This window comes from Anabrus simplex, chromosome 1 (assembly GCF_040414725.1).
Source record: "Anabrus simplex isolate iqAnaSimp1 chromosome 1, ASM4041472v1, whole genome shotgun sequence".
NCBI lineage: Eukaryota > Metazoa > Arthropoda > Insecta > Orthoptera > Tettigoniidae > Anabrus > Anabrus simplex.
Genome location: NC_090265.1, coordinates 223539749 through 223560688, shown reverse-complemented (window position 1 = coordinate 223560688; position 20940 = coordinate 223539749). Strand labels below are relative to the sequence as shown.

The window sequence follows — 20940 nt, the reverse complement described above, 5'->3', positions numbered from 1 at the left end:
CACGGTTCAGGCACAAATTTCCAATTCTCGTCGCCATAAGACCTATCTGTGTCGGTGCGACGTAAAGCCCCTAGCAAAAAAAAAAAATAAATAAAAAAATAAAATAAATTCCAATTTCTTTGAAATCATTTAGGAAAAGGCTAGGAAAACAACAGATAGGGAATCTGCCACCTGTGCGACTGCCCTAAACACAGATCAGTATTGATTGATTGATACTACTACTACTACTGCTACACAAAACTGAACTGCTCTGTATAAATGTCGCTCCAAGCATGCATGTACTTAGAAACCAGTTTCAGGATAGAGGAATGTCCGTGATCATTTGTGGAAGGGTTGATGAGAATATATACTGTATATAAAGGCACCAGTCCTGCTCATCCTAAAAACAAAAGAAAAGATACACTATTAAGTTTGAGTCTAGATTACTGTAAGTTACCATCAGAAGTTCAAATTAAATTTCTAAATAGCTCAATAAATTAATAATGTATTTTACTATACACTGTTATATGATTAGGCTATACAGACACCACCAATTCTGGCTGATACTGATCACTTATTGACTTCAGCTTCCAGCATCATGTATTTGTACATGCCTGATGCAAAGCCATGATGAACTATGCTCCAATTGGGAAAATATGAGTTAAGTGTACCACAATGTCTTAGTAAATGAGTAACACAAAATGTACAAAAGGGCAATATGTTGATAGATGCAAGTCTTATGAGGAAATTTAGCTTTAGTTTTGGCTAAACTAGCTACAATTCTGATCAAGCGGAGACAACTTAACATGTACTGGTTGCCATAGTAACTGCCATCCTTTACTACCACGCTGGGAGCTGTCACACACACGCACGTCCCGAAACCGGCAAGTTCGTTGACGTCATGGCCATAACACCAGATATAACAAGTAGTAATATATATTGTGTCTGTTAATAATTATTATTATAATAATTATAATGGCGTGTGGCCTCCGTAGAGCCTTGGTGCAGGTCCTTCGAGTAGACGCCGCATAGGCGATCTGCGTGTCTGTGAGGATGGAGATGAATTATAAACCTGAAGACGGCACAAACACCCAGTCCCTGATTGATAGGAATTAACTTATGAAAGTTAAAATCTCCGTCCCGGCCGGAAATCGAACACGGTACCCCTTGGACCAAAAGCCAGCATTCTACCCATTTAGCAATGAAACCGGACTGTCTGTTCATTAAATTAGTGTTCTGGTTAACAGTGTAGTATGAATGCACTCAGGTCAAAATTATGAAAGCTACTGCAGAGGATAAGAAAAAATGCTTCTAAACATGCATTATTATGAGGTTCGTTAACCTTGCAATAAATTGGTATACTGATTTTTTTATTAAATACCATAATCTGGTTACGATTAGACATATCGTGATTTAACCATGTAGGGAAAATGAATAACAATAAACAAACACAAATATTGCAAGAGTTAAATAATATGATTGGTTAAAAACTGAAGTTAATTTGCATACCGTATTTTTATTGAAGTGTTTTCTAATTTCTTGTAGAAGCTACTCCTCCCTTGTTCAAAATTTCCGACACTGTAATCTACAGCAGGCTTTTTCAATGCGTCTACCTCAACAGTTTTTAACTTCTCTTCCATTTCCAGTACTCGATCATCAAAAATGGTTGGAATAGAACCAGCTTTCAGTTTCGGTCTATCATACACAAAAATCTTTTCCTCGCCTGTGGCAATCCTATATCGAAGTTCATGTTGTAAGCAGCCTGGCTCAAAATGCTTAATGCACACAACAGTTGACTCCGAAGGAGCCCAGCCTTTCCTTGGAATATTTTTCACCCACTGATTATACAACTCTTTTTCTTTCGGAAAAAAGAAACACTGTATGTATTCACTTTTAACATCCTTTGAGGCATAATTGGACTTGCAACCCGGTGCACAGCATTTCCGTGGCATTTTCACAAAAACAAATATAAAATTAGTTAAACATCATTAGACAGCACGTGGCCTCAGCCTCACTGTACTGCAACTGCAAGGTAGATAGCTGCAACTGCACAACATAAGCAAGATCGAAACGTGTAACCTCGCGACGTCACGCTCCCCTCCATCAGACTTTTGTCCAGCGTCTGACAATCAGGAGCCGTCATCGGTTATATTCGGTGTCACTCGGCTCGTAGTGCCGAACGCATCGTGTCACAAGTCTCGCTCGCCTTTCATTCTTTGAGAGAAATAATTTAGCTAGTGTATTATTTAATTCTATCGCGTCGTCACAAGTAATTAAGGTAGTGTATTCAATTTAATTATAAAATAGTGATGAATAAATTCGTGTGTGCAGTATGTTCTACCGGTACATCCTATAATTATACACAACTCTTTCTTTTCTTGTAGTGTATGCATTCCCGAAGATCCCGCGCGAAAAGATGCTCGCTCCCAATCTGTAGCGTGCGGTAGTAAGAATAAGTTTGTAAAAACGTGGATTGAAGTTTTTCCTTTGAGAATTTTGGAGTGAAATTGTTAAGCTAGTGTATTACTTCATTATAAAGTAGACATGAATAACTTTGTGTGCACAGTATGTTCTACATCCTTCAATTATACAAAAACTTGAATCGTCATTTTAAGACGAAACATTCAGGTGACGCAATGATATTTACATGTGACTTCTGCAGTTTCAGCACTCATGAAAACCTACAACCTATTTTCCAGTCAGTTACCGCGTCAGGGATGGAATGAATGAAGCCCCCATCTTGCGCCGAGGATAGGAACTGCGCCGGCTGCCGAGGCCTGTCGCACTCCTCTGAGGCAATGATTAATGACTGACAGATAAAATGAAATGATAGTGGAGAGTGTTGCTGGAATGAAATATGACAGGGAAAACCGGAGTACCCGGAGAAAAACCTGTCCCACCTCCGCTTTGTCCAGCACAAATATAACATGGAACCACGGAACCCAGCGGTGAGAAGCCGACGCGCTGCCGCCTGAGCCACGGAGTTTCAGCACTCATAAGTACAATGTGAAGTGTAAAGCACGAAAATCCACGCACAGACTGTGTATTGGCGAAAGTGAGATGTCCAATTTGTTCAGAGTTACTGGACTCAAGAATGGATGCGGTGCAACATTATACGAACAATCATGACAATTTTATTTAACACTAGACTCTGGAATTCTCCAGTAGTGAGGAGTTTTATAGCTAGAAGGCGAACACTGAGAAAGACCATGTCTGTGAGTACATCACATGGCGCTCTAAATATGTAAGTAAAACTGATGGTTCTACAAAAATGCCTGGTCATCGCGATGGTTATTTTAAGACTGTGATAGTACATATATCACACCCCCGAATTATATGTAGAAGTTATAGATATTATTGTCAGTATTCGATTTATTATTATTATTATTATTATTATTATTATTATTATTATCATCAGTATTTCATTTGTATATTTTGCCATTTATATTGGTAAGCTGGAAGATATCCACATATGTAGGTATGAGTAATTTGTTTTGCAGGAGTGGGAAAACATTGCTTTAATAACTCTGGTAATTTGAATGAGTCATATGGCTGCCCCAGTGTTTGTTGTGATGTACTTGTGTCGGGAAATTCATGAGTCATGTATGTATCCCAGCCTGATGAGATGAGCTTGTTGTTGTATTAGGAAAGTTTGGTGGGCTTGGTTTTGACAAGAGGTTCACTCATGATTGGTGGGCAAGCACCAATCCAGACGTCTCATCTGAGAGGAGGGGGATGTTGATGTCTATAAAGGTTGATCATACGGCGGCAACCTGGACATTATGAGAAAAGGATTGTAAGGGTGATTGTAGAGGTGATTGTAAAGGAACGAGAAGGAAGATAACTACAACAACAACAACTGACGCACTGTGCGGGAAGGAAGTGGTGCTGATACACGGTACAGGAGTGACACGGCTGCAATGGACTGGACTTCAAACGTTCATGGAGCGTAGTCTTGTTATGTTCGTGGAAAGTGGCTGATTGTGGAGAGTGCTTGCGCATTAAGTATTGTAGCACTTGTGGCGGCCTAGCATTATATGTTGGTGAAAGCTATCTCAGACTTTCCATAAATTTATGTTGAGGATCGACAGACGTGTGTATATATCTTTACAACAAGTGTTAAAATATGTGAACACAGTAGTGCAAGGTACAGTATCTGTGTGATGTGATAACTGCCGATTATGAGAATCGGTAAGTCGAATTGATATAGAGACAGTGAAGGGTATTTATCTTCATACATGTGCATTGTTCATCGGATCATCTACAAATGGTAGCTTAGTTCTCGCTTTCGTTTCCCCACTGTTTTCATTATTATTATTATTGTTGTAAATATGGAGTCTTCCAGCAATATTTTATGTGTGTATTATATGTATAATGTTGTATGTTGATGAGGTGCTCATGCACGGAATTTGTTAAGAATATAGGTAGCTATTTTAGAATCAGTGTTATTGATGAACCTAGGTGCAGTTCCTACCTAATTAGTCGTTTTCAGGAGGTTAGGTAAGGCCTGCAGCAGATGTACCAGTACGCAGCATTATGTACACGCCCTGGGATATAAAGTTTATCATGCTCTTATCTAAATTCGAGGGATCCATTCTGGTGAACTCTGGCGCCCATACTACGGACATTTCGGTTAATTATGCTTATTAATTTTATTAAGTTTTTGAGTAATTTTATTTATATATTTTTATTATTGATTTTATTTATTATTATCATCATCAGAAAAGTTTACAAGACTAAGGGGCAGAATATACTCTTTGATAAAATTTTAGGAACAAATAAAATAAACGGTCATTGTCCCTCGAAAATAGATTTTACATTCAGCTCATCAGGAAAAACAGTTGCTAATTTCTGCAAAAACCATGTCGGTCACCAACCAGAACTGCGTCGTCTGAGGCTGACAAAATTAGAGGGAAGATATAGCAAGTAAAATAGCCACGAAAATTCCTTTGATAAAATTGTTCATGATGTTCGATTTTATATAGGCTGTTCAGATATAGATCGCATATATCTTCTCGCCATGAAAGATCTGTTTAACATCGAACAACAGTATAATTTAAAATCTGAGGCAGTACGGCACTGAAATGATTGCACGAGTGTCGAAGCCTGGATCCGTGAGGTGGATAGACTAGAAGATGCAGTGCGTTTCTACAAGGCATAAAGGATTCTTTCCTCAAATCCTCAGTTAAACATAGAGGATTTTGTGTTTATTCTTGTGAACGAATCACAAAGGGAAATGCTTGAAAAATGTGGTTCTAACTGCATTTGCCTTGATAGCACACACGGGATGAATTCATATGGATTTGAACTGGCTACACTGCTAGTTATCAACGAAAAATGCCAAGGGTTCCCGTGTGCTTTCATGCTGAGTAACAGATCTGACACGACAGTCATGGAAATATTCATGTCTGTTTTGAGAGAGGCTATGTCTCAAAAACTTGAGACTAAAGTTTTCATGCCTGGATGAAAGTAATGCTTCCTACCAAGTTTCGACATTTTTTGTTCCTGGAATGTTGACCGCGCGTGGAGAAAAAAATCTTAGTAAAATTAAAGGGAAAAGCAGGCTGAAACTTACAAGATATTAAGAATTCTGCTAGAAGAGAAAGATTCGGATGCATTTTTGAGGATGTTAAATCAGGCATTAAGCGATTTAAAAAGTGATCCGGACACTCTGGAATTTGCCCTATACTGTATTTCGAGCTGCATTATAAACACTGTGCTTCTAGTTGGGCGTATTGCCATCGCCTCCATGCAGGTCTCAATACCAACATGCATTTGGAACGAATGCATGGAGTTATCAGGCACATTTATATGGGCGGGAAGAACCCAAAAAGATTGGACATAACCATCGATATCCTGATGTGGCTCATAAGAGAAACTTTTTGAGCGTCTCATTTACTTACACAGAGGTAAAGTAACAAGTAAACTGTCTCAGATAAGACGCGGACATACTAAAGCACTGTCTCTCTCCTCAGAAAATGGTATCTGCGATGGCGACTTGTGGAGAGTACCATCTGTCAACAGACATGAAATATGTGAAATTAGGGAAACAGATGAAAGAGACTGCAAGTGTAATTTAACATGCAGTAAATGTGAAGTCTGCATTCATGCCTATATATGTAGCTGTCATGAGTCAGCTATCAAATTCAATATGTGTAAGCATACCCATCTGATAACAATGCAATCTGCTGAAGAAAAATATACAGACAATTCCAGCACAGAAAATCACCTTGTTATTCAGGAGGAAGAAAGACTCATAAATGAGATACAAAATCCCCTGAAGAAAAATTCGGATAACGATGTACAACAAAGAAACAGAAAACTTAGAGAAATGTTCGAACAAATTCTTGCAGAAGTTGAGGATACTGAAGATTCTGAAATTGCTGAGAAACACCTTCAGCCTATAATACCTACCATACAGGCCTGGAAGTCAATAACAACACACAACACATCATCTACACACATGCCATCTTCTTCTAAAAGAATAAATTTTGAACCGCAAAGAAGACTATTCACCACTATAAAAAAAGATCTTATCAAAGAGCAGCCTTATCCTTTTTTTTTTTTTTGCTATTTGTTTTACGCCGCGCCGACACAGATAAGTCTTGTGGCGACAATGGGATAGGAGAGGTCTAGGAGTGGAAAGGAAACGGCCGTGGCCTTAATTAAGGTACAACCCCAGCATTCGCCTGGCGTGAAAATGTGAAACCACGGAAAACCATCTTCAGGGCTGCCGACAGTGGGATTCGAACCCACTATCTCCCGATTACTGGATACTCAGCCTTATCCTTGTCAAGACCTACTGTAGATGAGCAAGAAGTAGTCTGGGCAATTTTTTTTACACTGCTCAACTACGTACCACAGCTACATAATAAATATATGTAGTTGTATCTTCCCCAGTTTGTTCCACAATTATATGTTTCTCATGTTTGAGATAATATAAATTGAAATTTCTTTGTTTACTTTATTAGTTAACATTTTGTGTGTGAACAATAAGTTATTTGCAGAATATGTGCAAAATGTCAAGTGATATTAGGAACTAAACTGTAAGTGCTGAAACTGAGGTAAAGATCGTTCGACAGGAACAATGAAATGAGTTTCAACAATCCTATTTCCGGCGCTTCTGGAGATGTAGAACGAATTTGGTCAGTCTACTTTTATGATAAATAATTTTCCATTATATGGGTATATAAATGGCCAGTCCATATACAGTTGTAAGAGGGAGACGTCTCATCCTAGCAAAGAAAAGTTAAAATTAAATAAATAATGTTTTATCAGCTCGCTCCAGTTACAATATTATGGACCTCCGTCATAATGATATAATATAAATATTTGTAACTAGGTATGCCTTTCATAATATTAGCCACTTATTTTCTCTTAATATGTTAGAAATAACAAGTAGCATTAGAACCGGTTATAAACTGGGCACGCAATAGCATTGTAAGCGTTCAATTATATCACTGAGCCTGTAATTCTGTTCACAATATACTCAACTCGAGGAAAGTGTTAATCCTTAGTTTTGAAACGCTCAAGCAGAGGGAGGATGTGGCTAAATATCGGGCCATGACGACCATGCATGAACTTAGCCAATGATGGCTCTTGAGTGTCAGGCGCTGGAACAGTCTCCATCAGCATTTCCCCTTGAATAGAGTACACCATGTTCTCTGAGTCATTAAATTGTAAAGATGATATTCAAAACAATGTATTATGTTAAGAAGATAGCTGAATGTAGTAATTCTGTTTTGAGTTACTTAAAAGTTGTTTACAAATCTGAATGTGTACTGATATCCTAAAGCCAATAAATGATGGGATTGTGCTGTATCATAATGGACTGCTATATTATCCTGCAAAGATCACAAACTTTTATTACAAAAAAAGAGTCAAACTTAATGAATTAAATTACAGAGGTGTGAATATTATTAGACTCAACACTACTTTTTATTATTTTCATTGTCTCATTACTTATTACTGCATGCCCATAAAGGTGAACGTAAATTGTTTGTGCTGCAGTGGGGCTCTTTTGCGTGTAACTTGTCTGTTTAAAGTAAATTATAGAACACAAATTACTTTTTCTTTAAATACAACAGTGATGATTTTATAGCCAATTTAGACTTCTATATATTAAAGTCGAATGTTTTGAGTGTAATTAGAATGGTTTTGGTTGTGATATATTGCTATAGGTACTTGAGGCTGATGTGATTACTAACCAATAACCATACTCTCTGAAAATGATGTACAATTGTCAACAGACCAAACAGAAAGACATAATATTGTATAGGCTTTTGGGCTTGTGCCGTGTCAAGAAAATAAGGTGAAATTCTTAACATTTTGCAGAAAACTGTGCTCTGCGTCCTCAGAAGAATTCTCGACTGTCCACAAGAAAGGTTTCTTAAACAATGACACTTTTGAATTTGGAACGTTATAATAGAAGTAGAAGTGGAAATGGTATGCTCATTCACCGCCAGATGGCACCTAGGACATGGCTGACCAAACCATCACAATCAGACTATGCGGCTCACATAACGTGTTTGCATAACATATGACAGGTGTAAGACATAGACATAAGCCTGGAATGAGACATCTGGCGACGAGGAACGTACGAATTTGGAAAACACCGAGACGAAATAATAGTGAAGGGGCAGGGAAGGGAACTACCTACGCAAATTCTTAATGGCTGGCAACCAGGTATTACTTAATTGATAGCCGGTGTCCCTGTTGAAATTGTTAGAATTTCTACGTATTTCCACAACTTCCCGTATAATCCTGGACCTGCAGTGTCTAGTGTGGGGTAAGAGCTTGAGCATCTTGGAACATGACATTATGACCCGACGATAGAGCGAGCTCAGCTATTGCCGATTTGTCAGGTTGGTTGAGACGAATATTACGTTCATGTTCTTTGATACGGGTACCAATGGACCGGCATGTTTGGCCGATGTATACTTTACCACACGTACAGGGAATTTCGTATACCCCAGGATGTAAAAGTGGGGACAATTTGTCCTTGGTTTTACTCAGACTGTGAGCAAATTTAGCAGCAGTGCCAAACACGGCTTTTATATTGTTTGCGAAGGACCTTGGCAATTCAATCTGTGGTGTTGTGAATGTAAGGCAAGTAGGCAGTTCCCTTCACTTCTTCCTTCTGTGAGATTTGCTTGGTCGTTTCTCTGGGATGTAGGGATCTATGAATCTGCAAATCGCTGTAACTATTACCCTTAAACGTGACTTTGAGCGTGTCCATCTCCATCTGGATATGTGATAGCTCACAAATTCGTCTCGCCCTCTAGGCGAGTGTCGTGAGGATGCCTTGTTTTTGTGCTGGGTGGTGGTGAGAATCTGCATGAAGATAGCGATTTGTGTGGGTAGGCTTACGATAGACCAGTAGCGTGCATTGTGGGTATGCAGGCTAAGTCGGGCTTATCCATTGAATATGAGATACAAAGTAAACAAACTAATGCAACTGTAAGTTCAACAATTAACTTTATCTTGTCAGTTGCCAATATTTTTGTAATTACTCAGTTGCTGCAGTATGGTTTACTGCAGTACGTAGCAGGTAAATTCTGCAGTAGCGAGGGTACGCGACACACCTACCGCTTGGCTCACCCAGCGTTGAGTTCAAGGTGACGCATGCGTAGTAACCGCGCCAGTATGCGAGCTTGGGAAAGGTGCGTTTTCCAAAGTACGATTATAGCCGCACGGCGAGAGCAGTCTCCATCTCCGCGCATGCGCAGTTTGAATTTGGTCTGTGACTTGTTGCGATTGCGGCTTGAGCCGCCACACTGGTGCAGTGAGCGGTGCTGGCAGCCGCAGTCGCTGCGACGGAAGTGACTATTGCTCAACACCACCTCCGCAAGCATTCTCCTCTTGTCAATCAAGGGCCGATAAAAGCCGAGCCGTGCTCAGATGTAAACAGTCCCACTCTGCATTATCATTTTTATGTGTTTTTATTGATTCCCTCATTCCCTAGATTACACCGATGGAATGGCATGTAAATAATTGACATATTGTTGCAATTAATGTTGTGTCACTCAATTAAGTTGCAGGTTTGTTAAACTTGAAGTTTACCGGGCCAGTTGACCGTGCTGTTAGGGGCGCGCAGCTGTGAGCTTGCATCCGGGAGATAGTGGGATCGAATCTCACTATCGGCAGTCCTGAAGAAGGTTTTCCGTGATTTTCCATTTTTACACCAGGCAAATGCTGGGGCTGTACCTTAATGAAACCACGGCCGCTTCCTTCTAACTCCTACGCCTTTCCTATGCTATCGTCGCCATAAGACCTATCTGTGTCGGTGCGACATAAAGCCACTAGCAAAAAATTTTGAAGTCTATTACGACCACAGATTTACTGATCGTTATGTCTTACTGTAAAAACACTTATTCACCTGAGCTAAACACTGTTAAAATAAGATTACAATATCCATACCTGAGAATGAGTGCAAGTTTCTCAGCTGGGCTGATAGGCTTCTTGTACCGATTGCACGGCGTTTTCAAAATTTCACTTTTTAAAACTTAGAGAATATAACTAAACTAACACTCAGTCTGAAATAGGCCTACTTCCTGAACTTTGTCTCATCACTTAAAAGATGCCTGCCTGTTAATTAAATTGTTATAGCGTCCTTCCTCATAGTGCGATGCAAATATAGTGTTGACTTTCCTTCTTTTCGGGCAGAGATACTACATTAACAATTCTTCTTCTTATTATTCCATTCAAGTGTTAAGGAAAGCCCTGCCACTAACGAAATCGCCCGTGCTCTCGTCCATTTCTGACGGACTGGACTGCGCGACTGGAGTCGTGTCTAAGAAAACACCCCACGTGCCCGTCGCTTGCAACTGCTGTCGCCAACGTATATGGCGACCCCAGTCGTTGTGGCTCTGGCCGCCGTGGCGGCTACAGTCGCACCTTGGAAAATGCACCTTAAGCCGACAACTGAACGCTGCCCAGCTCGAGCTCATGGTGCAGCAGTGTCTTATTTACTGTGATTTAGCTTATTGCAGAAACAGCTCTTGCGAGTGACAACTGACCGTAGCGAAGAACTTCTTAAAATTACGAATATCCAGTGCCTTTTAGAACTGAACATTAGATTTTACTTAAATATAACAGTGTGAGAAAAATGTGCCTACTAGTAGGTACCAGTGTTATAGTGGAGCATGTGACGTTTTTGTAGGAGCGTATATTCTAATTATTTTCATAATAATCACATGAAACATGGACAGTGCTTATAATTAGCCTGTGTCGTGCGTGCGTACATGTGTATTTATGTAGAAGTATTAAGTGAAATATAATTTCTTCTTACTTTCAACTACGGTATCGTAATATGTACGAGGCTGACTCAGCTTGTGTGATTGAACAACTGTTGGAAAAATAGTTTTGTTCTAGGAGCTTACGTGAAAACTAGAAATTGTTCAATCTGGAAAACCTTCTCCAGATATGTCCAACCTAAAAAACGGTAAAAATTTTTTTAAAAAAGAGTACGTTCGTCGTTTCCAAACTTCACAGTATAGTAAAACAGAATGGATTGCTGGAAGTTCAAAATTTAATAAACTGTTTTTCTGGCCATGTTTACTCTTTGCAAGAGACGGAACTGTGTGGTCCCACACTGGTTATGATAACCTGAGTAACTTGCACAGTGCCATTCAAAAGCATGAGAGATCGTAGTCACACATTTCTGCACTGTTACAGCTGAGAACATTTGTAAAAGCTAGAAATGATATTAAGCTTGATGCTCAATTGCCGGCAAGCACTGTACAATATAATGAAACTGCCCGGAGAAACAGAGGGGTGGTCAAACGATTGATTGATGCTGTGGTTTTTAGCTACTCACGAATTACCATTGCGAGGACATTCTGAGGGTGAAGATTCTTTGAACAGGAGTGCTTATTTGGGTGCATTGAACTTAACTCGCCACTTACAATGCAACATTAAGTACACACCTAGAAGCATCAACCGTGTTTCGCGGAACTTCAAACCGGATAGAACATAATTTAATAAGGGCTGTCAGTGATGTAGTTTTGGAAAAAGTGAAGTCAGAAATAAAACATGCTATTTTTGTTGCCCTTCTTCTTGACAAGACTCCAGACATTATGAATTTGTCTCAACTATCAACCACTCTGATACAGATTGATTCTGAAAGTGGTTAGTTCACGAAAGGCAAATTTATTTCACTGATGTTAGCGCAGATCGAACAGCCAGTGGTTTGCTTGAACATCTGAAAAACATTGTTACTGAGTTTGACTTAAACTACAGGTTGGTTGCACAAACGTTCCACGGAGCAGGTGTGATGGCCGGCCACACAAGTGGATTAAGAACCAAAGTACACAAACTCTTTCCGAAGGCCATATTTATCCAAGCTTAATCTGATTTTGTCACCATCAATTTCCTGTATCAAGGAATGTAAAATATTGTTCAGACCTTAACGGGATTAGGAACATTTTTCCACAAGTCCTCTAAACGATCTCGTGAACTGAAAGAATTTACAGCAAAGAGGATGCCTAAACATACTCCAACACGGTGGAGTTTTTCATCTCGTCTTGTTCACATTGTGAAAGGACATAGCACTTCACTCCTTGAATTCCTTCGGAGTGTTTTAGATGAAAGCTCAAACTGGGGCAGTATACAGTAGAAGCAGCACAAGGTCTCATGAAATTTCTAAGTAGCATTGAAACTTCCTTTTAACTGATTTTTAGCAATATTTTTACCTTACATCCTTTTCAAAGTCCTTCAATCCAAGCATTTCGACGTCCTATATTGCTCCCAGAATGTTCAGGATATCAAAAGAGAGATACTAAACCTCGAGAATAAGTGCGACGTAACTTGGGCCGAGACTCTGGTCTATCATGGTGTCGAAGACTCTCCACCAACTAAACGACAATGTCGGGAAGAAGATCCGATAATTCCAAGAAAATTCCTATACCACTCTATTTTTTACAATATTATTGTACAATTAGACAAATGATTTCGGACATTAAACCAATTACAGTTTACATCCTTGTTGTATCCTCCGAAGTATGAAGGTAATTTTCCTCATTCTGCTTTTGAAAATCTTTAACTGTCCTATAAAGACATGTTTGATTTTATCTGGTTGAAGAATGAATTTATCATGCTGTATTAGTTTGATGAATTTGATGGTCAACACCCTCATCAGTTAGTGTGTTCCCTGAAAAGCAAACAATTAAATACAGCACTGCCTGAAGTGTACAAGTTGGGTTTACTTTTAGTAACTGTTGCAAGCACAACAGCGTTAGTTGAAAGATCGTTTTCAGCTCTCAAAACGATTAAGACTTATCATAGGTCAACACAGAATCAAGAGCGAATTTCAGACTTGGCAGTTCCGTCCATAGAAAAGGAAGTTCTTCACCGACTGAAAAGCACAGATACATTTTATGATAATGTCATCACAACATTCACAAAACGAGAGAGATGACTAGATTTCACCTTCAAGTAGACTCAAAACAACAAAAAATCTTGCGGAGGAACTTAATGCATAGTTTTGTTAGTAGTGGAGCATACAGTGGACAGTATAAGAACTTCTGACAAAAACGTAGCAAGTAAGTTACTATCAATTTTGAGATAGGCCTATCTGTACAATGTAATATGAATGATGCTGTTGCATCAGTGTCAGAGGTACTTCAAGTCGGCTTCCAGGCTGAAGGGTGAAAAGTGTAACAGGTCAGAGAGTTTTCTGATACATACATAAGAGATCAAGGAGATTTTTAACATAATAGTGACATGTAATTAATGAAATATATGTGATTTCTACTAATCTATACACTTTGATGTAGGAAACTGAATAAAATAACAATTATCAGACAAAAAACGCAACGACACGCTTTTTTCGTTTTTTTTTATGGATTATGCACTGTCATTGGAAATAAATAAGCTATTCCCATACATCTCAGTAAGTTAATTGCAGCTTTAAAATATATATCGATTTTTTAAATCTGCAGATGTGATGTCACTAGTTATTTAGAGTTTCCTGAAAAGCCAATGATTTGACATGATACCGTACGCTCTGGTTAGAAATCTTTCAATTTTCATGAGATTACACTTGAGTCTATGTGGTTACAGCTTGATTACACTCTTTTATATGACGTACGTTAAATTGTACTTCCTACGATCGGTAATTAGTACATCCTATTTTGGACAGCATACCCACTTTTCAAAACCACCGCACACCACTGCGATAGACTGTATGTCCTAAGGAGCCGTTCGGTTTCTTTCTTACTAGAACATCCAAGAAAGGAAGGCATCCGTTCGACTCCATCTCCATAGTGAATTTTATTGATGGATGTTGCTGATTTAGGTGGTCTAGAAATATATGAAGTTTCTCAGGACCTTCTGTCCAGATCACAAATACATCATCAACATACCTCCACCATATCATAGGCTTGACGGGCGCCGAAGCAATAGCCTCCTCCTCAACATGCTCCATAAAGAAATTAGCCACTACGGGCCGTGAAAGCATTAATGGCAACAGAAAGACAATCACGTGATATATTAAAAATTATGAATAATGCAGAGTTTCACAAATTAGTATTTGACTGAAAGACAGGGAATTCCATGTTAGAAATATGAAGGACAAGTGAAGGCAAAAACTAAAACTAAGGCAATTTTTTTTTATCATCTCTTTTGAGTCTAATAATTTAACATCTCTGTAAGCCACCAAGATCTCGGTCAGCCATTTACTTTCACTGTTTATAAGGTCAGAAACTTGGAATTCCTAAAGCTTTTGTTATGTTGCACTTTTCAAATAACTTGTCCTCATTAATGATCCAGTTGATAATATTTAGACCTTCCTCTAAACTAGACTATGATTTCACCCAGTTTAATTTTGTTCAGCCATTTTCTCGTGATGCACAACATACAAGAAAATGAAAATCCACAGCTTGTTTCTAGTCATTCGACCAGGTAAAGAATGGAATGAATGAAGCCCCCACCCAGCGGCAAGGATAGAAATTGTACCGGCTGCCAAAGCCTGTCGCATTCCTATGGGGCAATGATTAATGAATGACAGATGAAATGAAATGATACTGGAGTGTGTTGTTGGAATAAAATATGACAGGGAAAACTGGAGTACCCAGAGAAAAACCTGTCCCGCCTCTGCTTTGTCCAGCACAAATCTCACATGGAGTGACTGGGATTTGAACCACGGAACCCAGCGGTGAGAGGCCGGCACGCTGGCGCCTGAGCCACAGAGGCTCCACAATGGAACATACATACATGACAGAAAAATAAAAGTTGCATTACCTTCTTATTCTCGACGTGATCGACATACAAATATCAATCTATAAAAATTCTGATCAAAGTACAGACAAAATCTTTTATTGATAGATATTACTGGTAGTCAAAATGGGTAGCGAAGATTCAGTGTATAAGGTACTTTAGCTACAACTCAGCAGGATCTAAAACAAATAAAAATGTTACCATTACATCCCACTAAGTACATTTAAGGTTTCCTGAAACACCGAACGTGCTGGAATTTTGTCCTGCAGGAGTTCTTTTACGTGCCTGTAAATCTACCGACACGAGGCTGAGCCTATATGAGAACCTTCAAAAATCATATGATTGAGCCTGGGTTTAACCTGCCAACTTGAGCTCAGAAGGTCAGCACTCTACCCTCTGCGCTACTCATCCTGGCACATTCAATAACTTGTCCTGTATGCTACAGGCTAAACAAGTCATAATGTGAAAGAAAAATTCAGTTGGTCACAGGAAATTATAATTATTATTACTATTGTTATTAATAAAATAAAACTGAAGTCAAATACACTAACAAGAAAATTTATTGGTTCACTTTATCATGTGGACATCTTCAGATCACTCATCACATCCAATAAATGAATACTTATACAGGAGGAAGGGAAAATTGTACCGCACTCAGATGACTCACGTACTGTATAACTCTTTTTTTCCTTCTGAAAATTAGAGCTTAAAAACAGATCTTGGGTACCAGGAATATACAGGAAGTTAGTACATCAAAACTGTATTAGGATTAAAATACCTTTAAAAGTAATAAAGCCTCACGATTTCTCATAATAGATTGCATTTTCTTATGTTCTGTAACATGTTGAATATTTCCGTTTGTAGCCGAATATGTTCCACTGCTGTTTCCCTCCATTTCACTGAAGAAAAAAAGAAGAAAAATATTAGGCCTACTACTAGCACTTGTCAAGTATTACGTATATATATATATTTTTTTAAATTATTTAAAATGACCCAATGAGACTACAGTATCACAACCCTACTAGACTTCAAAAGTTTGATGGTAGCTGTGATCTGTTGTAATAACAAGATCAGAAAAATGAGATGATCAGCACCAAACCTGAAGAATATGGATCTGGAAGGAACCACATAATTTAACCAGAAACTGTTTCCAAAATAATTACTGAGTTAGTTGAAATTTGGAAATTTATGGAACATTTCCCCTGATTATTCTACACCCTTACTCATTGTCCTATAAATGAATATTTGCCCCAATTTCTCCTCTTGAATTCCAACTTTATTTTCATATTATGATCTTTCCTATATGGCTCACCTTTAAGCTCCATACGGCTGACAAGTGCTGTCCATAAGTCAGTTCATAAAAAAATCGGTCAAGGATCTATCGCATTCACATTACGTTCACTGTTAATTGTGCCCTCATAAAAATAGGCCCGATAATTCTGTGTCCATTAAGTGCACACCAGACGCCAATTTTTTCACCGTACAAAGGTGTTTTGAGTACAAAATCTGGTTTCTCCTGACTATACTACCTATTATTCTGAGAACACATGTGCCCATGCAGATGAAACTAACCTTCATCAGTAAAAAAAACCATTTGGATTAATTTCCCCAGAATTAACTCTCTTTTAAGTCCAATTACAAAAATCTAACCTCTTATTGGGGTTATATTCCTTTAACTCTTGTACCGTCTGAAACCTGTATGGCTTTAATTTAAGAAATTTTACTGCTTTATTAGCAGAACTCCTACTTACTCCAGTTTCTTGCACCAAATGCCTATGTTAATAATTATGTTTGTTGTTTAATGGGGCCTAGCTAGGTCATTGGCCCCTAATGGTACAGAAATGAAAATTTAAACTTCAAAAAGTATCCACTGACTATAATCTAAAATGAATGATAAAAAAATTATCGTGAAACAAAAACAATCAGTGGATCCATTTCACTAGGCCTTAATTACTGGGATGACACTTATTATCTAAAGGGGTCCAAAATCCGTATCATCGCACCCTGATAATTGTACTAACCATGGTAAAGCAGAATCGTGGTGTTCCTCGTATAGCGTACTAATCACAGGTAACGTAGACTCCAGGTGTTTTTTGCATGTTGGTACTAATCACAGGTAACTTCTTACAAATTGTACAAAATTGTGTTAATCATCCTTCTAGTCAATGCTTAATATTGCATCCAATTAAGATGAAATTTCAGATAGACAGGTTTCCACCCAACACAGGATCATCCTCAGTAAAATATATATAATAAACTAAAAGCATTAGACACACAATATGAAGTGCTTGTTAAAAAGTTTTTCTTTAAAATACCGTACATGATAAAAATTTAAAATATGAGGTGGTAGTCGTTTAAACAATTTTTGAACTGGAGATATTTTTGTTGTAATATTCTCATTGTACCCTGATGCAGATCAAATGTATCTCCCGTACCGATACACCATTCCCACCATCATGTACCACGCTGTCTGTGCGAAGGTCAACGTCCACAATATGTAATTCAATGCTTACAAACACTGTTGTGTGTCAGAGATACAGACACCAGTACCATGGTTGCCTGACAGTCACTCATGCGCAGTAAGTACATATGAGTTTATAAACACTCGGCCAAGAGTGCGAAGTAAAGCAAAACGGTTAACACTGACTTTTGTTCTCTTGGACAATAACAGGATGTTGACAGCTATACCTTACCATATTGTAGCAAATACACTTCCTACACACACATCACATTTTCAAGGATGGCTACCCAATTGTACCCTTAAAACAACATTCACCACCACCACTCATATCTCATGTTTGCAGTACACCTAACTTTCCCTTACACTATATATTATGTTTAGTCCACATCAATAAAGCTGTTTGTGAGATTACAATTGATAGGGTCAGGAAGAAGAAAATACTTACAGCTGCAGCTTTCATTACTTTAGTGAGTACAATTAGAGAATAGCACAGATGTGAAATGTGGAAAAGAAAAATACTGGAAAGGCAAGTAGAATTAAGTTTGGAAAGAACACTTATATCAGAACTTTTAATTCATGATGCAGCAGGCTTTCAAAATTCTCTTGAGAATGCCTCCACATGACTTTCAGTTCTTGTAGACAGTAAGTGGGTCTGAAATTGCAAGTAATGATATAGATTATCGGAAAGCTGGCTCCACTAATGACAGGCTATTTTTTTAAATAGAGAAACTATAACTTGAAAGATTCCTACCAACTGGTGACATTTCACTTATATACCGTACTCATTTGTTTAGAGTATCAAAACAAGCAATTTCAGTCATTGTGTCTGAGGTGTCTGAAGTGTTATACAACAATATTAAAGAATTTGTAAAGGTATGAAATAAAGAAAACCTTCATTTAAACTACCTAGTTACGATAGTATTATTTCGATGATATACAAGCGATTGTGGGAGGTTAGGTTATTCAGCGAGGAGCGCTGGAAATGAAACTACATTAGAACACAGCTAAAAGAATATCATACAGAATTAAAGGTACAGTATATTAGAATTTTCGCTAGTGATGGGATAGTCAATTTTTAGAAGATATAAGAAACTATCGTTTTCCGTGCTACGAATCTGCGTGCTCTAATTGCGTCCTTGCACATGTGCGAACCGAAATGTTAACGAACGCAAATGAAAAGTTTCATTCACAAGGGTTAAAGAAATTTTGTTTATCAACATGCTTGAAAAGTTAATGAACACACTACAGTGGAACCTTGGATTGCGAGCATAATTCGTTCCGGTAACATGTTCGTAATCCAAAGCGCGTATATCAAAGCAAATTTTCCCATAAGAAACTATTGAAACTCGGATGATTCGTCCACAACACAAAAACATTTATTCGCATAACATTTCTAAAACAAAATATAACGTAAAACAATTAAACTGCACTTTACCTTACAATAGAATCATTGGGAGTGAGGGAGACGAGAGATGACATGAGCTTCTGAAACTCAGCAGTGAATGCCTCAGCTGCCTTAGCATCAGAACTGGAAACCTCACCGTGCCTAACAACACTATGGATGCCACTTCTCCTCTTAAAGTTCTTAAACCATCCCCTACTGGCCTTAAAGCTTTCTTCGACTTCTGTTGACGTACGTGAACTACATGGTAATTTACTTAAAAGGTCGGCGTACAATGTCCTTGCCTTCTCGCAGATTAAATTCCCGGTCACAGTATCGCCTGCTAGTTGCTTATCATTTATCCAAACGAGAAGCAACTTTTCTACATCTTCCAGAACATGTGGCCGTTGCTTTGATACTCTTGTGACTCCTTTTGCTGCATCCACCCCTTTTATTTCTTCTTTCTTCTTTAATATTGTGCAAATCGTTGACGTAGACTTGTTATAAGATTTCGCGATATCAGCCACTCGCATACCTCGTTCGTGTTTTTCGATCATTTCCTTCTTAACTTCCAATGTAATCATCTCCTTCTTCCGACCGAATTCCTTTTTAACCTTCTTTTCGTTCACAGGGCCCATCGTTGCAGAACAGTTATATCACAGATGACAGAAACAAAACATGTACACTCGTACGGTGTTGACTATGCGAGCGAGGCACGCCAACTGAATTCCAGCGCGGGAAATGATTACACACACTTTCCCAGGAAAGAGAGTGGCAGGGGGAGGGGAAAACAAAGGCACAGGGGAGGTGGAAACGTACGTACACGTGACGCTCGTATTGCGAAACCTCACTCGCTTATCAAGTTACAATTTATTTAAAATATTTGCTCGTCTTGCAAAACACTCGTAGACCAAGTAACTCGCAATCCGAGGTTTCACTGTACTTTGTTTATTAACATACAAAAATGTTCATGAGCATTGCTCATTAACAAAACGAAAACATCTTGGTGTGTACGCATCTTTTGTTGCCAGGCTAAGTGGCTCAAATGGTGAAATAGCTGGATTGTAAATGGTTCAAATACCAGTACTTAAATGATTCTGCAGTTCAGGTTGAATGTCCTCCTGCTGCAACTTGCAAAGTACAACAAATGATTATTCTACAGGTTGGGAAATACAAAAAGCTAATAAACTTAAACCACAAAAAACGTTAGCCCAAGGTGATAAGTTTGACACCGGCTCAGTCCAGTGGTATTTGAGGAGACACAAATACGCCAGCTTTGTGTCATATATCAACACGTAACAGAACTCCTCTGGAACAAAATTCTGACTCCTCGTGACACGTGGTGAATAAAAACATACATACAGTACATCTGCATTATAGAATGTTATGCCTTTCAGTGTTCAGTCTGCAAGCCTTTGAGAATTTACTAATCGCTGCCACAATCCTCCATTTGTAACTAGTTCTGTGGCCCAGTGTAGTTCTAATTTTTTTTATCTATCTTTAAATCGTTATAAACTGAGTCTAACCATCATCGTATTGGTCTCCCTCCACTCCTCTTACCCTCCATAACAGAGTCCATTATTCTCGTAGGTAGCCTATCCTCCTCCATTCGCCTCACATGACCCCACCACCAAACCTCGTTTAGGCTATGCGTACAGCTTCATCCATAGAATTCATTCCTAACTTAACCTTTATTTCTTCATTCCGAGTACCTTCCTGCCACTGTTCCCACCTGTTTGTACCAACAATCATTCATTACTTTCACGTCTGTTACTTCTATCTTATGAATAACATATCCTGAGTCCACCCAGTTTACACTCCTGTAAAACAAAGTTGGTCTAAAACCTGCTGTAAAGATAGTTTCGTCCAGGAGCTGACTTCCTTCTTACAAAATACTGTTGAT

General features: G+C 38.6%; 1 protein-coding gene across 6 annotated transcripts in view; it reads right to left on the bottom strand.

Annotated features, from left to right (window-relative positions):
* Positions 1–20940, bottom strand: part of LOC136885915 (uncharacterized) — a 446154-nt gene that overhangs the window by 412178 nt on the left and 13036 nt on the right. Inside the window, exon 1 of one of the 6 annotated variants that reach the window (XM_067158610.2) lies at positions 19092–19707. The exons of 4 other annotated variants lie outside the window; for them this stretch is intronic. In XM_067158610.2, the coding sequence (XP_067014711.2) occupies positions 19092–19675 (584 nt within the window). In that variant the 5' untranslated portion in view covers positions 19676–19707. Of the gene's footprint in view, positions 1–1488; positions 1990–19091; positions 19708–20940 lie in introns of those variants that run through there. One more of the 6 variants, XM_067158655.2, reaches the window with a different exon arrangement.